The following is a 23,753-nucleotide window of genomic DNA, read 5'->3' as shown; positions in this document are numbered from 1 at the left end:
CGAAAGCTCTGGAACTCAACTTTGGTGATAGAGGATGAAGCTGTGTCTGAAGATGAAGGCCATAATGATATTAATTCTGAATCTGATGATTATATACCAAATGAGGGAACTGGAATTTCTCCATTAAACATAATAAAGACAGCGTCAGGGCCCACTAGAATGTCAGTGACTCGTTTGCTAAATATCAAGTCAGGTTTTGACTAATTTAGAATTAGATCGTCATTGAACCATGATCTGTGAGAGGTAAATAACACCACTGCACTTAATATTGACTGAAATAGTAACGGCATTAACAATGAGATATAAACAATATTTATTGGACACTTTTGGATAATTGCCCTGGGTCAACAACACAATGGGAAGCCTCTCTTTTACAGAATTACATGTGCCAATGAAACATTTTAACAGTATGCCTATAAGAAAAACCAGCCTTGAGGCAACCATAAAAATGCTGTCCAGTATGTATTGGGCAATATAAGCTTTATTTTGCATATCTGGGTAACTAAACAGCCATTTAAAACAATCATGAATATGTTTGAACACATAGCAATATTTCCAGAATTGTTTTACAATTATAAAACACTGAATTTTGGCACCACACGGTGGTTAAAAACTGGTAAAAGACAAGCCATCTCTGCTCCAATACCTCCTGCTTGAGCTGGATGTAGGCAAGTAGATTAAATCAGGGCATTTTAGATGAATCACTACATAAAGAGTATGGGCATACATTACATGAGAACCTGTAAGACAAACATTGCAATGGAGTCATCAGACAGTTAACACAATGTAAGGGCTCGAATGTGTAATCTCTGTTGAAGACCACTGAACTGTTGACTTACTTATACGGTTGATTTTGGAATCACAGTTTAAAGAGGTCTGCTCTCTGATCTCAAACTACCGCTTTAATTATCTCTTGAAAAGTCAATAGCCTCCATAGAGATTCAACATCAAGATCCTTATTATTCCGTAATTGTGCAGGAACTGTGTGGAGCGCAGATGTAGTCGTTCTAGTAACCCACAGTTATACAAGCTGTAATCTCTCCCTCCAGTGGTGTTTATTAATAAGCAAATAAGGAAAAGTCACGTTAGGTTAATGCTTCTACGGGTGATGTTTAGTATGTGATGGCATCTTTTTATAGACAGAACAAAATGCACACATTTAGGCTGACAAATATTCTCAAAAGTATGCTAAAATGATTTATGTACTTTAAAAAAAAAAAAAAAAAAAAAAAGACAAAAAAAAGGCAAAGTAAAATATTTCATTTTTTTACCCCCAAAAAAGAAATATTCCTCTACATGTTATTTAAAACGTATCCAGTTTAATTTTTCAGGAGATGAATATGTACACTTTTAATTTCATCATTTGCCTCAGGAAGTGAGCAGTTTACTGTATAATAGATTTACATAGCAAATACTGACATAGTATTCTGTCAAGGCATGTTCCAGCATCAAAATAGGCTTCAAAGTACATAATATTGTTCCACATAAAATAGAAAATCGCTGATCATATTATAATTATTTTAGGGTATCCAAAAATCTGAACACCCCCCCGCCCACATCAATGTACTCTCGTGCGTGATAATTACAATGACAATCAGCAGTTCTTATAGATGCACTAAAAGGAAATAGCAGCCAGAGGGGGAGGGGAGGGCGGACAGGTAAAAAATATACTTCTTCTAAAGGATTTACTCTTGAGCTATCAAATAGATTAAGGCAATAAAAAACAAAAGAAAAACAAAACTTGTAGTGTAATTTGGCAATTCTCATTTTTTATTTTGCTTTCATCAAAGAGTCATCCAGCCTCCACATGACAGCGATTCAGGGTTTCTACTATCCTGAGATGTTTTCTTCTGCTTGAAGGCATCGGAGGACATAGAGGATCACTTGATAGCAGAAAATATACTGCTCCTGAAAAAGGAAAAGAAAAAAAAAAAAGAGAGGGAAATGTAAGGGAAAGCTTGGGAGCTACTAAGATGTGTAAATGCTACTAAGCTTAAAACCAAGTCACCTCTGTTTGAACCATTCCTTGTCTCTGAAGCCTCATGTTCCTGACAACGTCTGAAATATCAAACTACCAAAAGAAAAAGAAAAAAGGAGATTAGAAGTGATACTGAAAAAAGTTATTATTAAATTTATAAGATGAAAAATACTGACATCTGCATCTTTACTGATGAGACCCAGAACCACATCAATGCAGATGAGGGTCCCTGAACGACCAATGCCTGCACTGCAGTGTGTGATTATAGGCCCCGACTGATGAACGTGCCGCATGTAGGATATGAACGTGAGCAGCTGCTCAGGTTGTGAAGGTGTCCCATGGTCGGGCCATCCAGTGTAGTTTAGATGAGTAACAATCTGGTTTTCATTAGTCTGGAAAGAAGGAAACTCATATGTCAATGTGGACAATTCAAGTAGAAACATCTTAAATTAGGGATGTCAAACATAAGGCCAGAGGGTGAGAAACAGTCCAGCAAAGAGTCCAATCCGGCCCACTGGTCTGCTTTGGAAAATTAGGAGTGTGTAGATTTTGGACTTTATCAATAGCGAAAGCTGTAAAACATAAGACCCATCACCCCTAAATTAGCATTCATATTACACCACAGTAATAGTCTGATATTAATAAAACTAAAAAATTAAACTTGATGTGAAAAAACATTTTAACTAAAATAAACCTACAAACTAAACTGCGATGTAAAGTTTGACATCCCCGTCTTAAATTATCTGCACAATCGATCTATACACCGATATACATGATACATATTTACCTGGACATCTTTGACCTCGATGACACGGATGACGAAGTTGTCCAGGTGCTGGTCTTTGATAAGTGTTATCTGTAATCTGTCATCCACCATCTCTGCCGTCCTCGGCGTGTCTGGCCAGTACCGCTGACATTTGACTTTCCCCCCCTCAACCTCCTGGGTCATCATTGCAATCACATTGGACTTCTGCTCCCACACCATCTGCCAGAAGTCCCCCAGAGTAGTGGGTAAGGGTCCTTGACAGGCAATGTACATGAAGTTCTCGTCCTTCACCGACATATTAATGAAGTTGGCGTTGATGTAGCCTCCGTCTTTGCCGAGGACAACACGAGTTGTGTCAACTAGAAGAGACGTCATGAAAAGTTTCAGGATTAAAATTTGAATTCAGAGAAAAAAGTACTAAAAAAAGCCATTAAAGTACAGTAGATGTACTGTAATAAAAGAGGATGTAGCCTCAGACCATGAGAAGAGACACAAGTGCTGTGGTTGGAGCATGAGGGGACAGTAAACATTTTATGGACAACTTTGTGGTTTCAGTGGTCAGTCTTATTTAATAGAGAAAGTTTATTTTAAGATGGGACTACTTTGCATATGACAAGTCTCTACATCTTAAAAGTGTGGAGTGTCTAGGTGTGGGGAAGAGGGAACTGATAAAGCATAGTATCATAATAATATATTTTCTTCCGCTTATCTGGGGCTGGGTCGCAGGGGCAGCAGCCCAAGCAGAGAAGCCCAGACCTCCCTCTCCCCAGCCACCTCCTCCAGTTTATCTGGGGGAACACCAAGACGTTCCTAAACCAGCCGAGAGATATAATCTCTCTAGTGTGTCCTGGGTCTGCCCGGGCCATCCTCCCGGTGGGACATGCCCGAAAATCTCGCCCAGGGGGCATCGTTGTCAGATGCCCAAACCACCTCAACTGGCTCCTTTCGATGTGGAGGAGCAGCGGCTCAGAGTAGAGCAATCCGTCTGTCGATCTTCTGCTTCCTTCTCCCATCGCTCTGAACAAGACCCCGAGATACTTAAACTCCTCCACTTGTATCGATATAGGGACACCAAATATTAGGATCTTATTATATAAAATGTCAATAAAATTATAACTCTTTAGTACTAGTATAATAAATCAATTACTTTTTCAATCCAAAATAGCATTCAGCATGCGGGACGAAGTTGGTAAAACTATAATGGAGGTATCAAAGAAAGAAATCAGGAAAGTGCTGTCTATATCTGAATATGGACCTATTTTGGAATTTCCTAAAAAAAAGAAAAAAAAAAAAAAGGATGGAATATTTAAAATGAGGTCCAGATCAAAGTAAAATACTCTTGAGATAATACGAGTATAAGGGCTCATGTCACAAACTGCCAAAGCCTGCTGAGAATAGCGAGGTAATCAGCTCAACCGAAAAACCAACCAACACTGGGCACACTTAGTTTGACAAATCTAGGTTCCAATTTAGAGGAAGTCAAGAAATCACCTATTTTATGTGAAAATATCTGCATCCACACAACACTGAGAAAAAAAATGAATAGGGAACTGCATGTTAAAAAAAAAAAGGAAGCCAAGTGTGCGACACTTCTCTACAGTGAAGTCAAGGGTGACGTTGAAGAAGGTTTGTGAAAGGGTTGCAATATTGCAATATATGCTATTGTAATGTGACAATATATTTGAAATTCAATACTATATGTTGGGTTAGTATCATTATCTGATTCCAATTACTCTGACAGGGACTTTGCTTTCAGATCCACACTTCGTTTGTCACACATGGACCAAGACAGGAACCGCTAAAATGCTCAAGCTGACATTTCACAACAGTAGTCTACAAACCAGTGGGTGATGTCACAGTGGCTACAACCATCGTTCATATACAGTTCATAGTCCATGTTATTAATAGTAATCACATAGGGAACTGCTAGTTTTTCTTACAGGGGACAATATTCTTATAGCGATTCTTCTTCTTGTTCTCCTTCGTCTGACCGATCAAGCAGTCGTCCAGCGGCTGGAGATTCTGAAGATTCTGCCAGAACGGAAAATGGATATTCAGAAAAATCTAATGAAAACTATTGTGATTTATTCTTTGGCAATGAAATTCAAAGAGTCATACTTCAAACTCCTGTAGAGGCACTTTCTGTTCCAAAAGTCCCCTCATCATGCGAACCACACTGTTGAGCTTTTGTCCCGTGTACTGGCCTTCAGGGACCACTCTGACAAGGGGCAAAGAGGTCAGCTCGTCCTCTGTGATGATTGGCCCGTCTGTGTGAAGACATAAACGAGGGAATTAAAAGTTTTGTAAGTAACTTATGACAATTATTTACATGTATTGTCTCAGACACTGACTCCTACCATCTTTTGACTTTGAGTTCATGTTTTCAATTGGCAGTTCATCGCTTCCCCACGTGATTTCATCATCGTCTGGCTGCCCAGCACTCATCTGCAGGTAGCTGTTGGTTCAACACAAACAGCCAAGAGGTCTTAATATAAATGATGTACAACCTTAAATCTGATGAGTGCACATCTAAAAAGTAAAATCGTACTTTTCATTGTGTGGATTGTCAACACTTTCCTCATTCCATCTCACCTTTCGGGAGTTCTGCAGTAAAAAAAACAAACAAACAAACAAAAATCAAATGACACAAACAAAACAACATCAGAAAAAGCAGACGGTTGTTTCTGTGGTTTCTCAAATGGCGAGTTTGATTTGTACCTCAGGAGAATCTTCTGGTAAAGAAGAGCCATCGCCGTCCGTGTCCTCCGAAAGCTCTGTGCCCTGCTCTGTCTCTCTCCTCTCTCCTAGTTCATCATCATAGTCTGTGAAATATGGGAATGTAGTTTATGTTGTTTTGTTGTTGTTGTTTTTTTACACATTTATAACTTTCCAGTTCATTCTGCAGCCTGTGTGTGCTATACCTATAGGTGGTATGACAGGACACAGCTTAGTCTTCATGCTACTGTCGCCACTCAGACCTGAAATAAACACGAGCAGGTTGCTTTAGAAAATATTCAGAAAGAAAAATACACTCATGAGACAAAAGTTTAAAAAATACAAGTGCATGATTTTACCAGTATTTCCATTGCACTTGTCGGAGTTGATGGGTAGAGAGGCCAGGTATGTGTTTGGGTTCTGGTCTGGTGGTCTGGATACAATAAGATGCACCAGGCCTTTAGTTTTACGGATGGTGGTGACAGCTTTGGTATGGGACACACCTGTCATTAGCTCTTCATTCACCTACAAGACGGAGAGCCAGTCAGTCAGGGCTGTATACAGTCTCAGAAAATCCACAGAAAATACTTTCTTTACTTTGTAGCCAATTATTTACAAAATATTCACAAAAAGAAAATGCTTTTTTAAATTATTTTAAATTCTGTGTTATTACAACACAGAATTTAAGAGATTCATGTTAAAAACAACAACAAAAAAAATAAATCTACAAGTAAATCACAATGTAATGTGTTTTGTTTAACAAAGCACATTCCAAGTCCAAAAACACTCACTTTAAGCAGCCTGTCTCCTACTTGCAGCTTGCCTGAGGACTCTGCTACTCCTCCTGGTGTGATGGATTTAACAAAGATCCCTCTCTCCCCTCCAATTACGGAAAACCCCAGACCTCCTGACGGCGGCTTCTCCAGATCTACCTTTATGATCTCTTCCTGCGTTTTCAGCAAACAAATGTGGAGTCACCTTTGATTTGTCATTCAACACTTCAGCAAGTTACTTTTTTTGTTGGTTGGGTAACTGTCTGCGTTCCATTAACAATAACACCTGATGAACTCCACCGACATATTTCATAGCTGTTTGCTTGGCAAAACATAACCAACACAAGAACATGTTTTCACCCCCAGGCACCAACATAATTAAAAAAACAAACAAAAAAAACTCACCTCTAAAGGACAAAGTGCTGCGAGACCTTCTGTATCTCTTAATTCTTCCCCTTTAAGGAACCCTTAAACAGAAAACAAAAGTTGCAGTTACGCTTATCCCATTATTACTTTGGTTTATCGAGTTTTTATTATCATCCCCTTTTTAAAATAAAGTTTTCACACCATCTTTAAATATTTGGCAAGTAAGAAACTTGATATGAGTAAATCTATTCTTATTTAGATCGATTTATCAGAGCACCTGTAAGTCACATTTCTTTAGATTATAAAGCATACCATTCATGGTGGATGAAACCGTCGTGCTAACATTGTTGTTGAGAAAAGAAAGCCTTTTCTGCATAGGACAAACTGGCTTTCCATCCCTGTTAGAGTAAATAAAAGAAAATAAAAGTTACCGAGATTATTGTTAAGATCTTGTATTTTCTGTAATGTGCAATGCTATTAAGACAAAAAACATAAAAACAAGCACCAAAAAAAAAAATTCACAAAGGATAGATGTTATTCTTTTTTAGTGTAGACTACCTTGTGGCTTTTAGCGTGAGTTCACTGGGGGAGTGCTCCAATAGCCTAGTGCTCTCACTGAGAGTCAGGTCCTGGGTAGGGGCCCCATTGATGTAGTGGATTAGGTCAAGTGGCATTAAGCTTCCTTCTTTAGAGGCTAATGAACCCGGAAGAATATCTTTCACATATAAGATCCCGTACAAACTGTCACTACCACCATCCAGTACCAAACCTGGGGAATGAATAAAGAATAAAAATATTAAGATTTGATTCTTAAGAACTAATTTCTGATGCAACCTTTGGGAAGATTTTCAAGACATTAGTGGCTTAATGTGAGACACACCAGTGATATTTTCTTTTCTTAATCAAGGTCGTTTCTTACCCAGTGGTTCTTGGTTCATCTTGAAGTAAATGTCAGGCAGCAGATGAGCTTCTATGGTGGGTTTAGGAACCTCCAAGACCCTTCCTACCACCAAGTCAACCACCCGAGGGGCAGCACGCACAAGATTGACCACCTCGGTGTGGCCCATATCGCTCACATCAGTGTTATTCACCTGTAGACAAAAAACATTCATTCAATGTATAATGGTTTGGGAAACACAAAGGAACAGAGAGCCAGACTGTTTCCAGTTTGTACTTGATAACCGCCTCTATATGTCTGTGTAGGTTCTCAGTCATCCAGGTCATAATAATCGAAGGAGCTTGGAAAGAAAAGCAACTGGACTTCTTTAAGTTTCCATAGTGTCCATTGATGTAGTTTCACTCTTTAGTTGCATACCTACAACTGAGGCAGTGGAGACTGTCAGAAAATCAACTACAGCAAGACAGCTTCTTAGAAAACAGAACTAGTTTTACCCCGATCAGATTTGCACACTATTAGACCTCTGCCTTAGCACCACATAATTTAAATACATTTAAATACAACAAGGGTTTCTGCAGACAAAAACATGGATGTGCCATGGCCTACCCAGTGTCTTCCAATGTAGCCAATCTTTACATGGAGCTAGTAGAAAGTAAAGTTCTTGGCTCTTTCAAAGGGACAGCACCTAGCCACTGGTACTGATACATGGTGCAGGCTGTTCACATCAACTCAGTGGAAACAAAGTCACCAGGGGAGACAAAGGATAACAGTTTGCCATTTCTGGGCCATGCTGTGCACATTGAGGAGAATGGAAACCTCAACATTAAAGTTTAGCCCCCACACAGAGACAAGTACCTGCTTTTTGACTCCCACAACCCTCTGGAACACAAACTTGGAGTAAACAGGACTCTGCAACACCGGGCAGAATACATTCCTTCTAAGCCAGATGGAAAAGAAAGGAACGCACACATGTAGAGAAAACTCTTAAAACATGCGGTTATCCCAACTGGGCTTTCATCAAATCAGCAAAGATGCACAGTAAAGAAGGTCACCAACTAGGGAGAAACAGAAGGACAAACGGACAATCCCTTATGTAGCAGGTTTGTCAGAGAAGCTCAGGAAAATTATCTTCGAGCACGAAAACCCAGCCACACACTCAGACAAAAACTGGCTCATGCCAAGGACAAAACTCCCAAACACATACTAAACAACAGGAAAACCAAACAGCCACCTCATAAACACATGGCACAAGACAGAAGAGCCACCTCAACAGGACAAGACTCTGCATCTAAAAGAAAAAAGGTCAATCTTTCAATGATGCTAATGTACACATTTTAGACAGAAAAGGCAGATAGATGGCTTTTTTCACTCCTCTTGCAAACTATGTCCATGTGAATGACCATCCTTGAACAGAGGGGGTGGCCTGCGACACCAGCTGTCTGCCATCTATAATCCAGTTTTGAAATCCCTTCCCAGGTGTGTTAACGCCCTCTTACATCTTGCGTCAGCTGATCTCAATACGTCACACAATAGGGTGAGGCAAGGTCTCACAATGATTTCACCTGAAACCTCTGCTGATAATGATAATCCACACGCTTTTCACACCTTGGCACATAGTGAATAATGGGAATTTATACCGTGATCATTCGGTCCCCGGGCCTGAGCCTTCCATCTCCTTTGGCTGGATCCTGGATGATGTCATGGATGTAACATCCATGATCATTGCCTTCAGTGAGGGTGAAGCCAAGGCTGCCCTTTTCTGACTTCACCAAAGAGACCTGTAGCTCTACTTCCTAGCAACAACAAAAACACATAACCTCAGTAACAGGAATAACATCTTGATCCACATTTTAGTGGAAACCCTAAAATGATTAGATTATGATTCCCTTCCTCAGTTCTTACTGGGACGAATTCATCTCCATCCTGTCCATTGCCAGGTGCAGTGAGGTTCAAGGGCAGAGGTAGTGGAGGAGGCAGGGGATCTGGGCTTGGGGAAGACAGGGAGGACACCTTCGGAAAAGTGGATGACTCCAGATCAGTTCCCACTGGGGATGAAAGTCCCCTGACCAAACATCCACAAAGCCAAAATTTAGCAAAAACACTAATAATCACATTTATAACTGATAATGCTAATCGAGTATTTAACATTAGATGAATTACCGGTTGCTGAGGTCTGATCTTGTCATTGATAGATTTGAGGAATAAAAAGCTGAGTGCATGTCATCCAGATGACCACTGCTGTCGTAGCGTCCCAGTCCCGGGTTGCTACCGGAGGTCTGGTAAACACTCCGCTCCCAGTTCTGCCTGCTGTTCTCCACAGAGCCTGCGCTGAAAGCTTCTTCCACCTCCTCATCCCCATCGGTGCTGTCGCTGTAGCTGTTGCGTCGGCCAGGGGTTCTGTGTAGCAGCCTCTCCAGGGCGTCTTCCACAGGGCCCTGTTTCTTACTCCCTGGAGCAGACGTGAGCCTTTCTAAGTTCAAGCTGGGCTCTCCAAATGTCCCTGGTGTCTTTCTAGGCGATGGCTTAGGTGTCTAGGAAGAAATTTGGTTCAATTTAAGTTTTCAACTAATGCTTGAAAGACTCTCAGTGATGAGGAAAATATTAAGTGACTCACCAAAGCTGCAGTGTCCATCTCAGGAAGAATGCCATGCTCAGGTCTACAGAGAAGCAAAGTCACCTCTTGACCAGTTCCTCTCAGAGCGGATATCACCTCCTACACAAAATGTAAAGGAACCACAATTTCAAACACATTATGACATCAAATAACTTTGATGTGATTCTTGAATGGGAACTGAGACAAAGTGTATTACATACATGTTGCGAGAGTCCTTTGAGTGGGGTTTGATTGACACGCAAGATGACATCACCAACTTTGATACGACCGCTTTCTGCGGCTGGCTGGCCAGGAAACAGTTTTTTAACCCTCACCATGCTGGAGCCAGGGGGTTCGTTGGGGATGTTCTCCTCTCGGCTAAAACTGAAACCCAGCCCTGATGTGTTTTTCAGCAGGCACACCTCAAACATATTATCTGTGAAACAGAACACATGAATTTGCAGTTATTGCCATAGATGGTCAAGTCAAGTCAAGTCAAGTTTATTTATAGAGCACATTTAAAAACAACCAAGGCTGACCAAAGTGCTGTACAGTAAATACAGATAAAAATACAATAGAACACAATTTCGTAAAACACCTCGCTGATCAAATAAAAAATAAATAAACAAATAAATTAAACCTTTCTAAAAGCCAATGAAAAGAGGTGAGTTTTAAGAGCAGTTTTAAAAGTTTCTAGGCTTTTGGAGAATCTGACGTGAGGAGATGAATGGTCACACAGAATAAGATAAAATATAAAACCAGAATGAATTATAGCTTATTATAATAACAGCCATATAATACACTAACAACCTGTAGACGGTGTACCCAACCTCTTAAAATTACATGCAAATAAATATAAGGAAAGGATGTTCTTTTGGGGGTGTGGGGGGCTCAAAACTGGATTTTATAGTCTGATTTGGTAAAACATTTAGTATATTGTATATTAGGAACCTGACTAAAAACATACAACTTCAGGACACGCCTGATACACAAAACAAAAAGTGCATTCCCAACTTGTATTTATAACCAGTTAGGGAGAGCACAAAACTAAAGGATAGTCCAGCTCTTGTTGCAGAAGAGCAATTTATGTAGATTCTGCCCATCTACTCAGCTCTAATACAACAGCAGTGTGCAAACGATGGGTTGTACACACATGCTCATTTGATCTTGATGTAAGTCTTGGTGTAACACTGCTAAAAAAAAAAAAAATACATTGTATGACCAAATTTGATTGTTTACAGGTGGACACAAGTATCAAAAAGAAATGGTGCATATATCTTAAAAAGTCTGTTAGCCTTTTTAAAACTCAAGATGGCTGTTGGCAAAAGAAGACAATATAATTTGTTATTCAGAGTAACTATAAAGTAAATGTCAAATCACATATGTTCAATAATGTAGAAATTTACTTTAGAAGTCTGAAACTACTCTTTTTTTTCTTTTTAAATCATTTGCAAACAGTCTCCAGTAGTACAGGAATTACTATTCATTTCCATTACATCTGCTGGATGGACCCTTACATTCTCACCTGCAGAAAAGCAAACTCGTATTGCTTATGGTTGCAAAAGAGTTAGAGGAGGTTGTCTACTATTCCTAAGATCAGTGGCTTGATCTACTGCGTCCGTATGTGGAAGCATCCTTGGACAAAATACTGTAAAACGCCTCTTAAGCATCTATCTGGGCTTTAAAAAGTGGCTGCAGGTTGCAGTATAAAAGTAATTCGTGTGCTAGGTGAGGGTAAAAAAAAAAAAAAAACAAAAAACACAGAAAAACCGCATTATAGAAACTACAGTCGTTTTACAATGACTAAACTAGGAGAGGGTGGAACATTAACCAACTAACCTAACTTACTTGATGGTGCAGTTAGATTAGTTATGCAGGTAAGTTAATACATCAAAGAGCTGGGCAGCGGAGTGGGGCATGTGTTGCCTTGGAGCAAGAAGGTATGAACCTGCGAAAAGACCTGCCTGTCAGGTTATTCTAAAGTCCCTTTTTGGTGCCATAGTAAGTGGTTATCTGTCTCTCTGCAACTGCCTGTTGAAAAGATAAGTGGCTATTTTAAAAAAAAACAAAAAAACCTTAAAATTAAAATAATAGCATGGTGTGCCCTGAGAGCCTGGGTAAAAGAGTCTTTATGCATTTAACACGTGAAATTCACTGAATTGCACAGGAAAAAAAAAAAAGGCACCTAATGAATATTAAATGTCTGAACCTAGCTTTGTTGCAGTGCTACGAAAGAGGTCAAAGGATAATCCCTCAACCTGCACTTTGCTGTGCATTTTCAATGATAATTAGACCACTGAAATTAGACCACAGAAAACAGGAAAACGCATTACAGGGTGCGTTAAAATGGATCTCCAATCCCAAAATAAACCACACCACATCCTTTACCTTGTGTGATGAAGCTGTACTCTGGTTTTTCTTTGGCTTCGAGTGTCTGCTCCTTGTTCTTGGTCGGACTTCTGTCGTAGCCAGTGCTGGCAGATGGTGGAGTGTTCTTAGGTGTGAGGGGAGCGTGGATGCTGTTTGCAGGTACGTGACCCCTCTCCAGCAACAAGTGCACTGTCTGAGCCACGCAGGAAGTAAAACTAAGTGTTAAGATGCCAGCTAGGCAGCAACATAATTTAAAGATACTGCTCACATGGTGGCTCATGGGAACTGCCATCCCCTCACCTGTCCGGTGTCTCTGAGAGCCTCTACCGCTTGCTGATGAGTGGCCCCCTCCAGGCTCTTTCCATTGACAGCCACCACACGATCACCTAAGCCGCAGACAGACAGGTATTGCCCAAAGACGAAAGAGTCTAAATTTCATCCAATTTCATTTTTTCCTTTGTGCTACATATTTGTTACACCGTGTCTACCTTTCTGTATCCTTCCATCAAGCTCTGCAGCACCTTTTGGTATAAGACCTTTCACATAGATGCCTCCATGTCGGACAGCAGTGCCAGCTCCTCCCTAAGATAATGACAGAACTCTTAGTGAAATGAGCCAAAGAGAAAATGCATAATTCTTTATTTGTCTGTGGGGGTTGATGGCAGGGTTGGATGTGTTTTATATGATAACTGCTTTATCTTTATTGTGGCTTCAGAACTGTGAAGAGAATATCAAACTGTACAAGAGAAGTATTTTAAAGTAATTTTAACAGAAAATTCAAGACCAGAAGTTTATATTTCAGTTTTTTTGGACCGGGGGTTGAATGAAGCTTATACTTTGGTGCATAAGAACTGTCACAGGTGGAGTAGATGATGATTTTGAAGTTTAGCAAGTTTTGTCAAAGACCAAGTTAAAACTTGGTTTTAGACACTATGAATCATGACCATATGACACAAGCTCCTTTTCCTCTTGTTCAAATGACCTTTTAGGTGGATTTTGTGATTCTGGAGTTTGCTTAGGTATTAAACAAAGCTCTTATTATTTTTAAATCTTCTAAAAATTTAAAAAGACCAACAACACAAGTTCATGTGTGACAGCAGTCTGAAGACATAATAAAGTGATTTGTTAAAATGGTTTAGTGGTTTAATTAACCCAAGTCAATCATATTCAAAATTCCAGAGAGACTAATTAGAGCAGTGATTACTCACATCATTTAAAGTCCCTACTGTAAGAGATACTGTGACATTTCTTTCTTTCAAATCCTTCTTGATTAAAAAAATAAAGTTGACATGCATGAGGGTTAGTATTACCACAAGAACGTCCAACACACGGCAATAAGAAATGAAACCAAACCAAACAACATGTGAACTGGATGAGTCGGGGGGGGGAAAAAAAGGTGCAAAACAAAGAAAAGGGTGAAAACCTTGCCGAACAGTACCGTGACACTTAAGCCCAGGCTGCTGTCTTTTTTGGACAGCTCAATGTCATATAGTTCTCCTGGATGGAGACTATTGACCCCTGAGGCATTACCATTTAAATTTTCCATGATGTTTTCCTGCAAACAGAGAATAGGGCATTACAGTGAATTATCACAAGCCTGAACATGCAGAAAGAAATCAAGGTGAGTGAGTAGACTGACTAAACAAGCCGATACAGTGAAAAAACACAAGGAATATCATGCAGCATACAGTTGCAATGCAGCCTTTCATTGACAGTGTAAATGCAATGACAGGCAAATGTTATAAAGAACAGGCAGTTAGTTGTGCCAAGCATCAGGTTATATGTAATGCTTGTGTATAGAAAACAAACAATCATATTCTGTTCCATTAACGTAAGAAAATTTCTACTAGAAGACACAATTCTGTGTATTATACTTAACGGAGCTCCTAATTGAGAGCCTAGGGCAATGTATAAAAGCAGGGAATCCATTAAAATGAGTCCATTTTAAAAAATAAACAAACCTTTTTGACCTTTTGTTTCTCTTGACTACTTGAATAAGTTTCCTCGTCCATGTCTGAATCTCCACGGTCAGAATGCTCAGAGACTTTGGGAGCTTCCAGCACTTTAGATTTTCTAGTTTTGGGAGGTAGAGCTGGTGGTGTAGGATCAGGACCTACATTTGGATGTTGGGCAGTGGGTGCAGCACTCCTTTCTAGGTATTGCTGAACTCCACCAGGGGCTTGGTTGGTTTTAGCCACAATGCTCGTCTTAGAGTCTTGAGAACTGAGGGCAGTGTCCTGTTGAGCTGGTGATGAGTTAGATGACTGTATGCCAGCACTTTGCTGTAGAGGGCTGGGGCTTCTTGTTCCTGCATGCTCTTCTGAGGAGGTATCAAAGTCCAGTTCTTGTTTCTGAGCAGAGTTAAGGGACTTAAATGAAGACCCGTGCTGGTAGGGTGAATATCCTCCAGGAGATTCTGTTGGAACAAAAAAGGTTTTGGATAAAAGTCAGGATCAATCCTGACAAGGTGCACATGAAAACAAAAATTATACCTGTAACCCTGATTTTACCTTTGTAGAGCCTCTCTTTGGGCTGTGATACGACGAGAGTAACGTCATCAGGAGAATTCTGAAGTATATCAACCACGGTCGTGTGAGAAAGTCCTTCTAGGCTTTTCTCATTTACAGAGATCAGCCGGTCACCTGAATCAACAAGACCACCGTTGCTCACACAGACAACAACTACTCATATTCACAGCAAGAATGAAACAACCTTAAGAGCTAACCATCAGCACAAGCAGACAACAAGAACACCATCATCTGAATACGGAAGGTAGAAAGTGGCAACAAAAAAGTAGCATACCGGGTTTGAGGCAGCCATTGATATCAGCGGGACCACCGGGAGTGACGGAGCTAATGATGGTGCCAAGGTCTGCGCGGCCAGAGTTCTCTCCTGCTACAACTTGAAACCCTACAGGACAAACACACACCGCAAATGTATGAACCCAAAACTATAAACTGTTGCATGCAAATGTAGAGGCAGCCTCTGGCAAACACCATTTTTGTTTATTCAGCTGAAAGATTTGCATACAGCAAAATTACTGGTTATCTAAGTCCTTAAAATAGAAAAGCAACAGGTTGCCTAAGGGGGAGTTATTCACTTCTTTTAACTCAGAAATCTGTCAAGTATACAGCATGTCCAGGGTCCCCCCAGCATTTCAAGCAGTTTAAAGCAGTTGTCAAAACAGCAGAGACTGTGTAAAATAAAACTAATTTTATGAATAGATTCATTCACTCTTACCTAGTCCGTATTTCACATCTTTCTTCAAGTTTACAGTTGTGATCTCTCTCTCTGGAGATGGTAACGCATTAACCTTTTTCTTTAGGGAATCTGTCCAAAGAAAAAACATATTAAATACATGACATCTTCTGTAACACAGTTACGTCCTTTTTGAGTTTGGTAAGCAGGGAAGAAAACGCAGCCCACTCTGAAAGCACTACACTGTAACTACTAATCAGTTCAAGAGGACATACAGTGTAGCTGAAGGGCTCCCTCTTTAGTAGAATTGAATAACAAGCCTGAAAAGCTTGGCTAAGCTGGGATGAAAGTTGAGTTCAGTGCCAAGAATTAAGCTATTAAATGGTGGGAGCGGGGCCAAAGCCAAGGTCCACAGGCATCGAGCACTGAGAGAAAAGAGACTGGACTATTTTTTTGTATATATTCATGGTTTGCTAAATCTCAGAGAGATATTGGTGAACAGACTAGAGTTGTAGAGACAGAATGCTAAAAATGAGTAATAATTGGTATCTGTGGGAACAAGAATCACATTTCCTTACGTACCATTCACAGATGCTGGGGTTGAAGGTGGTCCAGAGGAATTGTGCATGCTAACACCTGTGAAAGAATGCAACGCATTAATAAGAGCATTCTTTCAGTATTTCAGGTATGACCTCTACACCTCTGATGCTCCGCTCTTCACAGGTCAGCATTCTTACCTACTACATATGCTTGGCCGGTATCCTCTATGGAAGAGGAGTCAGATTCTTTTTTGGACATGCTGGTGCTCCAGGCTGCGCTGCTGAGGGGTGGTATGCCAAATGATCTGAGAAAGCAAAACACAGATGAGAAAAATTAGGTGTCTTCTACAACGCTGAAGACACTCTCTTAATAACATTAGGCCCCTGAAATTTCTAAGCTAAAAATCACAGGTCATCTGTGAAGCTGACACAAGGGGGAGCAGCTGACACAAAACAGACTTGTTGCTTACTAAAAAAGGCACAATGACACAAACACACACTAAGGCGCATGTACACCCACACACAGACCCCCGGGGGTCAATTACAGGCTGGAGGTAGAGTTTTATATGTCTCTGTAGTGCAGAGTAGTCTCAGCAACAGATCCTCAGTAACTTTAGTCTGCCCTGAAGAAACTGACAGTGAAACCTAAACACATGTACAGGACCCCATACTGGAGGAAAAAGGCATTGAATAAAAAGATAAGAAACACATAGTTTTCTTATTTATTTTTCTTATTTATTCTTATTTCTTATTATAAAGTTAAATTCAGCATTTGCTCATAATTTCCTTTCATTACGTTTCATCAATCTTATGGGAAATAATCCGGGTCTTGCTTTTGACATGTTTTGCTTTTCTCAACTCACTTGTCCTGTTGGTGTAGGATGGAGTCTGTGTCTGAGCTGGCTCGCTGATGTTGCTGGAAGTGAGAGGCCAGTTGGTTGGCTTGTGGCTGACTAAGTCCGCTGTGCGACTGACCACGATACAACTCTGCCAGCCTGTCCTCCGGAGACTCTGGCATTTGCCCGAGGTTGTGGTGGGAACGACTCATTGCTCGGGGATTGGAAAGGACCGTGGAGGCCGCTGGATTGAACCCTGGAAAGTGAAGCTCATCTTGGACTAATACTGAGCCAGACAGTGCCTTATTGAGGGCTGCCTCTGAGTATGAGATTCTCTTCAGTTGGTCTGGGTTGGAGCGTGTCGATAAACTTGGGGCCAGGCTGCCCGAACTCGCTCTCATACCAACGGCATCTCCACTCCGAGAGTCGAGGGAGTACTGCAAACTGTTTTCTGGTGAGCGGGAACATGAAAGACATAAAAGTCTGTCATTCTATAGTAATAATAATCATTAGTGCTTATTAACATGAGGCAGGTAATTCCAAAGAGCTGATTCGTTGATTTATTCCAATTAGTGTTGCCTGTGACAGATGCATCAAGTTAACCCTCATCTCTATTAAAAAACAAGCAGCGCTTAGCTGGCTATATATTTACATCATTCTAAATAATATCTTGCTTACCTAGGTCTTGCTGCTCCTGGTTGTTTTGGCGAGCCTTCATCTGCAGGTGGAACTTATGCTGATCCGAACACAGCTGTAGCAAATACTGACATGTCTTGTTGCTGTCTGTCTGAAACAGGTGCTTAATGCCATCTGATGTGTTCTGAAGGCAAATCTTCTTTTTCTGGAGGATTACAGACAAAAAAGAAACAAAAAAATGCTAATAATAATAAACAAAGTGAAAATGGCCATCAATTGGATTACACTATAGTGGAAAACAAATACTGGTATACTGTAATACAGGTTTATTTCGAATAATAAGAGTCAAGCGCATACCGCAAAGGAAATCTTCTTTGTCTCCCTCCAGGGGAACCTTAGCACTGGGGTACGATTTCCATTAAGGACTTCAAAAATGAGCACCCCCTTGGAGTAAACACCCAGCATGATCCCTGTCTGAGATCTCTTCTCAGGAAGCACTCGATGGAAGTGGACTCCATATTCTGTCAGCTTCTGGCTCATCTTTAAAGACAAGAGAGATGGTACTAAGATACTCAAATAATAATCAAATTAACATAGAAAACAGGAACTTTCCAAATGAGAACCAGGGGTTAGTTTTTTGGGTTTTTTTTTTCAAATTAAGGTTGATGAGGAAGCAAACATCCGTTTTTGTAGTCTCCAATGAGACAAAAAATACAACAAAATGAAATTTAAACAGACATTTTGCTCTTGTTACGGTACTTATTTTTTGTCAAACATACACTGCATGTCAGTCCTTCTGCCGAAGTAAACTGTTTGGTATAAAATAATCATTTACATCACAAAATAAAAACCTTGAGTTGCAATTTATTACTGAAAAAAATAACTTCAGCCATAACTGAATATATTTTTGATATCGACATGAAAACGGAATTTAAACGCAGTCTACTTTATTATTGCCAACCTTAAGGAACTCAAACTCCGCCTCAGATTCTGTTGCTCCGTAGTAGTTGCTGTGAAGCTTTGGCAGATCCTCCCTGATGGTGGTCTGGCCCACTTTGTCCAAGACAGACATCGAGAGATAGTGCTCCATTCGGAAATAAGTCTTCCCATGGAGCTGCAGGATCGGGATTAATGAGATTATTTTTAAGATACTTTTATTGTTTTATATATACAAGAGTCAAATGAAATACTTTTTTTTAAAAGTCATACGAGAAAAGAAACTTTTAGTTGACTGATAACAAACAGATAAACAGCTGAGTGGGTACCTCAGGTTGATAGTCACCAAATTCAGCCTGCAATGCCAGAGAAGCCAGCAGCATGGCATCTTCTGTGCCGCAGCGCACTCTTTCCTCCAAGATGTCCTTCCTCAGCTGTAGGTAGTACTGATGTTTGGTCAATGCGTGCCTAGAATCCACAGAAAATCACTTTAAGCGGTTAATATGCCAACATGAACACACTGTTATTTTTTTTATGTAACGACAGCACACATTTGGCTTTTCCAGCTAATTGTGTGCACTTACTGTATTAAGTTGATATCTTCAAGGAAGAATTTGATGCGGAAAAAAAGGTTAAAAAGCATGTCAGATCTCCTTTTCTTGGACTCCTCCTTCCATCCCTCTGGGGCCACTTTGGATAATTTGGCATCAAGATCAACGAAGAAAAACTCATTTTCTGTGTGTGATTTTCAGGATGAAAGGGTTAGAAAGTCAAGTTAGGCTGTCTTAAGCTTTGCATCTTTACAGGAAATTGATCAAAATGAACAACTAAAACCAACCAAACCGATATTTGTTTATGTGCATTTATACACTTTTAAACTTTCCACTTCAAAAATGAAAACATTTATTTCGAATACAATTTGAGTTAATTTTAAAGAACTTTTAAAATGCTTTTTTCTTATGTGAGAATTAAGACCTCTGGGGGCAACTACTAAAGACTAAACAAACAAAGAACAACTGTGAAACACTTATCAAAATAACACAAGATCACATCCATTCTCTCACACACACACACACACCTCAAACCACAAACACACAATACCTTTGAGGTATGCGAGGCCGAAGAGATGATGCTCCACAAGTCCAGTGTGAGCAACCACCATGTCAAAAACGTCTTTACACACTGCCTTGATGTCACAGCTCAGCTCCAGCTTTTGGCCATTGAGCAGTACCACACCCACCTTCCTCTGCACTTCTTCCACCTTCCCACGTTTCTTGAGTTAAAGAATACAAAGCATGGAGTAATGGTTTACAAACAGATATAAAAATATGAACTCTTTGGCTTCAAGATGGCATAACTTTACATTCTCACCATTATTGACGAGGGAACAGATAAGGGCACGCAGGGCTCGCTGGCCATCTTCACAAACTCGGGTCCGTGAAAGTTCTACCACATAATAAAAAAGTCACTGTTAGACTTAAGTTTTATTTTACCAGCACACTAAAGGGTCTTTTGAAAATTACAACTGCCCATGATATAAAATATGCATAACACAAATACTTCACACTAAGCTGCCACTTTATTAGGTATACCTACTCAGTTGCTTGTTAATGCAAATATCTAATCAGCCAGTAATTTGGCAACAACCCAGTGCATTTAGGCATGGAGACATGGTGTAAACGACCTGCTTAAGTTCAAGCTGAAAATCAGAATGGGGAAAGAAAGGGGGATTCATGTCACTCTGAATGTGGCACGGTTGTTGGTGCCAGATGTGCTGGACTGAATATTTCAGAACAGGAAACGAAGGCCAAAATTCACACAGGCTCACTATAAAAATTGCACAACAGAAGATTGGAAAACATTCCCTGGTTCAGTGATTCTTGATTTCTTCTGACTCAGACTCAGATGGAAGGGTCAGAATTTGGCCTTAACAACATGAAAGGATCCATCCATCATGCATCCATCCCACCTTGTATCAAGGCAACTGGTAATGTTGTAATAATGTGGGAGATATTTTTTCTGGAAAACCTTGGGCCTCTTAGTACCAAACAACATAACCACCTTCAGTATTGCTGCTAATTACGTTTATCCCTTTATGACCACAGTATGCCCATTTTGTGATGGTTACTTCCAGCAGGATAGCATGCCACAAAGCTCAGATCATCTCAAACTGGTTTCCTGAACATGACAATGAGCTCACTGTACTCAAATGGTCTGCACAGTGACCAGATCACAATCTAATGGAGCCCCTTTGGGATGTGGTGGAATGGCAGATAGGCATCATGGATGTGCAGCTGAGCAATCTGAAGCAACTCTCTGATGCCATCATGTTAATATCCACCAAAATCTCTGAATAATGTTTCCAGCACCTTGTTGAATCTGTGACACAAAGAATTAAGATACTCTGAAAGCAGAATGGGTACAACCAGGTTCTAAAAAAGGTATAACTCATAAAGTGACCAATTGCGATGCTTTATAGTGTTGTACACATTTCCTTGTTGATTTTTTTGTTTTGTGTTTTTGCTATAATTGAATCTCACATGAGTCAGAAGAGCAGGACTCCTCTTCCTTAACTCACATGCTGTAGGTTTTTCCAACTGGAAACCTTTATTTCCTAAATTCCACCAATTATAATCAACCACAAACACACTAAAAAGTCTAGTCCTAGCAAGGGTGCTTAATTTATTGGCAATATAATATTCTATAGTATTTATGGTATACTGGGAACAGCAACACAATTGTTACCATGCTTACCAACTGTGTTGATAAGCATGGTAACTATTATTTGGTATTTGGTAAATACTGCCAAATTAGACCATCCCACAAGGGAAAAAAGGGAGGGGAAAAAATCCACACGTCCCACAATCCTACATACTTTTAATTACTATAAGGAGGCTGAAATGAATTATGTACTCCAGTCAGCAGTTCATCTTTAGAGCATCAACAAGTTTGCTGCCAATGAGCTCATGTGAGTCTAAATTATACATCCATCATCAAATATTGCAATGCAAACACGCTTCAAGGCCACAAATGCTCAGAACTTGGATGCCGTTCTAGAGTTAGTGTGCTCCATAGTGATTAAAGAGCCTTTCTATTTAAATAAGAATGTTTTTTGTAAAGAAAAAAAAAAGTCCAAAACTGCAAGAAAGATTATAATTAACAGAACATCAGTAATACTGCTACATGTGCAAACCTTGAGTTTGCGTGGAGGTACAGAAGAGGTATAGAGAGACTCTTGAAGGGCCAAGGGGTCGTCTGTGGGGTAGAGGTTGGCCCTGGACAGCCTGTGGGCCATGTGGGCCTGAAGCCGCTGCACTTCCTCCTCTTGCCTCTGCAGCAGCAACTCTGCTCCAACCAGAGTGTCAGCTCCCCCCTCATTGTGCCTGCAGGGAAAAGAAGAGAAGAGGATGGGTGTCAGAAGAGTCTGATGCTGTCTATAAGCAAAAAGGAAGCTATTCTCTCTGTGTGAGTGTGTGGTGGGGTTTATGTGAAGATACGTCTTCTATTTGGACACTTTGTTTCATTTTTTATGTAATGGACAAGTTTAAAGCTAGCAGCAAAATGGCTTTTTGTGTACAGCTGATGTTTTCGCTTTAGCATTCTGGGGAAAAAGGGAAGAAAAAGGGGCTCTGCTGTGGGACAAATTGTTGAGCAGGCTGAACAACAGCAGGCAGTTCTGATCTATAATGCCAGAGATTAGAGAGAGACAGAGAATGTTGAATGTGGATGTCACATTAGATGACCTCACTAGTGAAGCATGGAGCTGACCCTGCCAAGCCACACCAGCTGTATGTTTGTGGCTTAGAGTACCAAACAGGATAGCTTCCTCATTCACCAGGATATTTGTGAGGTGGGGGTGGGATGGGTGAGGGGCACGTGAGGGGGGGGGGGGGGGGGAGAGAGAGACTGGGCATTACCTGTGTCTGTTTGCATTGTGGCTTGCCAGCGCCAACGCGTCATGTTCGGTTAGAAGTGCCAGCTGGGAGCCATACCTGCCAATTTCACCAGGTTTCTTAGCTAGAAAAGACAGCAGAATGTCAGTACAATAAACAAAAACAAAGGAAAATACACATCAATTAACATGAATACTTAGGTCCATCATGTAAGTATGCCAAAATTAGCTATACAGGCTAATTTTCCTCTGCAGTCACCAGTAGGCTAGTGGCATTTTTTTTTTTTTTTTAAACATAAAGAGAACCCCCCCCCCCCCAAAAAAAGATGCAAAAGCATCCAAGCATAGAGGTGCACAAAAAAGCCAAAGGGCTAAATGCTGTTTTTACATTTTTATAGTAAAACAGACACGCACACATGGTGCTGCAAATATACCTGTCAAAGGTGCAATTATAGAAGAGTAAAATCAGCACAACAAATGGCATCTCTGTTGCCTTGCAATAAAGTGTGCTGCATTACAGCAACGGTAGGTGTAATAAAGTAATGACATACAGCTTTTCTGTCTTATAAGTTATTACTGAATGCATGTTTAAAAACAGGTTTGGATTTAGTAACACAAACTATGTTAGAGATGCTTTAGAATTCCACTACATTCTAGTGAATAATATAGATCCACAAGTTTCTTTTTCAGTGTTAAACTTTGGTGCAGGGTTACATTAGAATGGGCTTCAAGTCTTTTTGGCCTTTAACTAAATTTTGCAGCAGGGATTTGTTTTTAGTGATATGGATGGAAAAAGTTAGCCAGTTAATGTCTTAACTTTTAGGCTGATCTTAACTGAACTCCTCATTGACTAGCTCAGCCTTCTGTTGTGTTGACAATTTTAAGTGAATTAATCTTGAGTAGTCCTAGTGTGGAAATGGTAAATGGTCTGTATTTATATAGCGCTTTACTAGTCCCCAAGGACCCCAAAGCGCTTTACATATCCAGTCATCCACCCATTCACACACACATTCACACACTGGTGATGGCAGCTACATTGTAGCCACAGCCACCCTGGGGCGCACTGACAGAGGCGAGGCTGCTGGACACTGGCGCCACCGGGCCCTCTGACCACCACCAGTAGGCAACGGGTGAAGTGTCTTGCCCAAGGACACAACGACCGAGACTGTCCAAGCCGGGGCTCGAACCGGCAACCTTCGATTACAAGGCGAACTCCCAACTCTTGAGCCACGATCGCCCTTACATTATGCACACTAC

General features: G+C 40.5%; 1 protein-coding gene across 1 annotated transcript in view; it reads right to left on the bottom strand.

Annotated features, from left to right (window-relative positions):
* Positions 1 to 1,772: 1,772 nt before the first annotated feature.
* The window catches only part of ptpn13 (protein tyrosine phosphatase non-receptor type 13), a 48,332-nt gene continuing 26,351 nt past the window's right edge, over positions 1,773 to 23,753 (bottom strand). The window contains exons 9-49 of the mRNA XM_085359866.1: positions 22,522 to 22,621; positions 21,798 to 21,987; positions 19,976 to 20,050; positions 19,706 to 19,877; positions 19,189 to 19,339; positions 18,934 to 19,072; positions 18,630 to 18,782; positions 18,026 to 18,208; positions 17,711 to 17,873; positions 17,060 to 17,483; positions 16,395 to 16,501; positions 16,240 to 16,293; positions 15,700 to 15,789; positions 15,262 to 15,369; positions 14,970 to 15,101; positions 14,421 to 14,875; positions 13,883 to 14,014; positions 12,948 to 13,041; positions 12,760 to 12,845; positions 12,478 to 12,652; positions 10,311 to 10,525; positions 10,111 to 10,209; positions 9,657 to 10,027; positions 9,399 to 9,558; positions 9,134 to 9,289; positions 7,518 to 7,689; positions 7,157 to 7,367; positions 6,911 to 6,996; positions 6,638 to 6,699; positions 6,251 to 6,406; positions 5,819 to 5,984; positions 5,666 to 5,722; positions 5,463 to 5,566; positions 5,293 to 5,348; positions 5,102 to 5,199; positions 4,863 to 5,011; positions 4,685 to 4,775; positions 2,766 to 3,103; positions 2,155 to 2,370; positions 2,009 to 2,071; positions 1,773 to 1,908 (exon numbers count right to left, since the gene is read on the bottom strand). Coding sequence (XP_085215992.1) covers positions 1,831 to 1,908; positions 2,009 to 2,071; positions 2,155 to 2,370; positions 2,766 to 3,103; positions 4,685 to 4,775; positions 4,863 to 5,011; positions 5,102 to 5,199; positions 5,293 to 5,348; positions 5,463 to 5,566; positions 5,666 to 5,722; positions 5,819 to 5,984; positions 6,251 to 6,406; positions 6,638 to 6,699; positions 6,911 to 6,996; positions 7,157 to 7,367; positions 7,518 to 7,689; positions 9,134 to 9,289; positions 9,399 to 9,558; positions 9,657 to 10,027; positions 10,111 to 10,209; positions 10,311 to 10,525; positions 12,478 to 12,652; positions 12,760 to 12,845; positions 12,948 to 13,041; positions 13,883 to 14,014; positions 14,421 to 14,875; positions 14,970 to 15,101; positions 15,262 to 15,369; positions 15,700 to 15,789; positions 16,240 to 16,293; positions 16,395 to 16,501; positions 17,060 to 17,483; positions 17,711 to 17,873; positions 18,026 to 18,208; positions 18,630 to 18,782; positions 18,934 to 19,072; positions 19,189 to 19,339; positions 19,706 to 19,877; positions 19,976 to 20,050; positions 21,798 to 21,987; positions 22,522 to 22,621 — 6,287 coding nt within the window. The 3' untranslated portion in view covers positions 1,773 to 1,830. The remainder of the gene's footprint in view (positions 1,909 to 2,008; positions 2,072 to 2,154; positions 2,371 to 2,765; positions 3,104 to 4,684; positions 4,776 to 4,862; positions 5,012 to 5,101; positions 5,200 to 5,292; positions 5,349 to 5,462; positions 5,567 to 5,665; positions 5,723 to 5,818; positions 5,985 to 6,250; positions 6,407 to 6,637; positions 6,700 to 6,910; positions 6,997 to 7,156; positions 7,368 to 7,517; positions 7,690 to 9,133; positions 9,290 to 9,398; positions 9,559 to 9,656; positions 10,028 to 10,110; positions 10,210 to 10,310; positions 10,526 to 12,477; positions 12,653 to 12,759; positions 12,846 to 12,947; positions 13,042 to 13,882; positions 14,015 to 14,420; positions 14,876 to 14,969; positions 15,102 to 15,261; positions 15,370 to 15,699; positions 15,790 to 16,239; positions 16,294 to 16,394; positions 16,502 to 17,059; positions 17,484 to 17,710; positions 17,874 to 18,025; positions 18,209 to 18,629; positions 18,783 to 18,933; positions 19,073 to 19,188; positions 19,340 to 19,705; positions 19,878 to 19,975; positions 20,051 to 21,797; positions 21,988 to 22,521; positions 22,622 to 23,753) is intronic.

This window comes from Diplotaxodon limnothrissa, linkage group LG7 (assembly GCF_057381915.1).
Source record: "Diplotaxodon limnothrissa isolate DT_005_m linkage group LG7, D_limnothrissa_male_GT1.1, whole genome shotgun sequence".
Classification (NCBI taxonomy): Eukaryota; Metazoa; Chordata; class Actinopteri; order Cichliformes; family Cichlidae; genus Diplotaxodon; species Diplotaxodon limnothrissa.
Note: the sequence above shows the minus strand (reverse complement) of the source record. Positions and strands in the feature narration are given on the sequence as shown.